This window comes from Momordica charantia (genome assembly GCF_013281855.1).
Source record: "Momordica charantia cultivar OHB3-1 chromosome 9 unlocalized genomic scaffold, Mcharantia_2.0 BLBB01000009.1, whole genome shotgun sequence".
NCBI lineage: Eukaryota > Viridiplantae > Streptophyta > Magnoliopsida > Cucurbitales > Cucurbitaceae > Momordica > Momordica charantia.
The window spans coordinates 8,730,480-8,732,685 of NW_028275167.1; the positions used below are offsets into that span (position 1 = coordinate 8,730,480).

Genomic DNA, 2,206 nt, shown 5'->3' on the forward strand with positions numbered 1-2,206 from the left:
AATATATAAAACTTGTGTTAAAGTCTAACAATCAATACCAAAATAGTCGTACTTAAAAATACAGAAACCAAAATCAAACATTTTAAAAATAGAAAAAACTAAAACGAGAGACCAAAATAGACCTTTTAAAGACAGGACCAAAATAATATTTAAACAATAAAATTATAATTGAGAAAAAAAAAAAAGAAAAAGAATATAAGTTAGACATATCATGTTAGTTAGATCACAAAAAAATGGCGTACAATTTGGAGTTTTATAGAATTTATATTCATAATTGAAGAATTCTTGCAACGCGGGCCCCACCCCTCTCTCTCTCTCACTCATCACCAATAATTGATCATCTTCATCTTCTTCTTCTTCTTCTTCTTCTTCTTCTTCTCTGTAATCCTGCTGTCAATCTCTCTCTCTCTCTCTCCTCAAACTCCATTGCTAAAACCCTACTTCAAGAACCACAATTCCCCTCAACATTTCTCCATTTCTCATCTCACTTTCCAACTCTGATTTCGCCATGCTTTTCCTCTGGTTCTTCTTCCTCTACTTCACGCTCCCAATGGCGGCGCCGACGCGCTCTTACGCTGCTCCGAAGCAGGATTCCAAGTCCATTTACGATCTGCTTTCGGCGCACGGCCTCCCCAAGGGCCTACTCCCCGAGGGAGTTAGGGATTACGAAATCGACGAGGAGAGTGGGCGATTTCAGGTCTTTCTGGATCGGGAATGTAATGCGATGTTCGAGAATCAGCTGCATTACGATATGAATGTTTCAGGGACTTTGAGTTACGGCCAGATCGGCGCCTTGTCTGGAATCTCTGCGCAGGATCTCTTCTTGTGGTTCCCTGTTAAGGGCATTCGCGTCGACGTTCCCAGCTCCGGCGTTATTTACTTCGACGTCGGCGTTGTTTTCAAGCAATTCTCTCAGTCTCTCTTCGATACTCCGCCGGAATGTGTCGCGGTTCAATCCCTTGCCGCTAATTCCAAGGTCTTACAACTCTTAATCTAATTTCTCATCTCCTAATTCAGTTTTCGTACTCCGTTTTTCTGCAGGAATTGTTTATTGTATTGATTTAGCGAGATTTTTACATTTTGTGGATGTTTTCTGAGTTTTTGTGTTGTGAGATTGTTAGGGTTTTTGTTTCGATTTCAATCTGTTCCGGATTCGGATTCAGGGTTTGTGCTTGTTTTTCATGTGTAGAGTCAACACCGGAAGATTGGGAACCAATTTGTTCAGCTGGGTTCAGGAAGGGAAGTGGTATAATCACTCTTGAAGCTATGCAAAGAGGCTGAAAGAAATCTCCATTATTGGGTTGTGAATCTTCATTGTTGTATATGTCATCAAAAGCATATATTATTAGCAATCTGCTATATGGTTCTTTACACAGTGTGTGCTTGAACTTCTCATCATCATCATTCAGAGCAGAGTTTCAGTCTGGGAATTTGTTGAGCAACTTCTGGTTTGGGTGAGGAAGAAAGGGGAAGAAGAAGAAGAACAACAACAACAACAATTGGTTCAGAGAAAATTCTTTTGGGGGAAGATTGCAGAATGGTAGGTGGAGTTCAGGTGAAAAAATCTACACATTTCTATTCAATAATCTTCAGAAATTTTGGTGTATTGTGAATATTATCATCATCATTATCACTATTTACCATCATCATCATCATAATCATCATTAATATTATTATTACAGTTGCTATAATTAATTTTGTTTTTTTGTCTGGAATGCAAACTTTCTGCAATAAACATGTCAAGAATAGAGTGCTGCTTACTTTTGTTTTATGCCCATGTCCTTTTTTTTGCCTCTCAGTTCTATAATCTAACACCAATATTGCAATGGAGACAGAACAGTGGAAATTTGTCAATCTTGTCAGAATCGGTAAACATTTTCTTTGTTGTAGTAGTCTAAAACTTGATAAGAAAACAAACAGTACTTTTTTGTTTGCATGAAAAAGTGATATCCCATATCTTAACTTGAAAATGGGATTTTACCATAGTGTTTGAATGGTGCTGAGTCTTTTTCTTTGACATTATACATTCATAGACTGAGGATATATTTGCTGCTGCACTGATAAGAACTGGGTCAACTAGAGCTGTTTGACACTCTTTTTGAAACTTCATATACAATCTTGTTTGGAAGATGATCAGATATGTATATCATTAGAGCATTTACCTTTGCTTTTTGAAAAGTTGTTTTTGGTCTGATGAGGAGATTTT

At 37.5% G+C, this 2,206-nt stretch overlaps 1 protein-coding gene across 1 annotated transcript; it reads left to right on the plus strand.

The window, feature by feature from the left end:
• Nucleotides 1-338: 338 nt before the first annotated feature.
• On the plus strand, nt 339-1,691 carry LOC111023048 (uncharacterized). Its single transcript, XM_022300385.2, has 2 exons — nt 339-976; nt 1,190-1,691. The coding sequence occupies exons 1-2, from the start codon at nt 509-511 to the stop codon at nt 1,250-1,252; spliced, it is 531 nt and encodes a 176-aa protein (XP_022156077.1). The 5' UTR covers nt 339-508; the 3' UTR covers nt 1,253-1,691.
• Nucleotides 1,692-2,206: the final 515 nt, after the last annotated feature.

What these genes read in the sequence shown, in the direction of transcription:
- LOC111023048 (XM_022300385.2), top strand. Translation starts at nt 509, where the DNA reads ATGCTTTTCCTCTGGTTCTTCTTCCTCTACTTCACGCTCCCAATGGCG. An exon ending in CCCTTGCCGCTAATTCCAAG is followed by an intron (nt 977 to 1,189) that starts GTCTTACAACTC and finishes TTTCATGTGTAG; the next exon opens with AGTCAACACCGGAAGATTGG.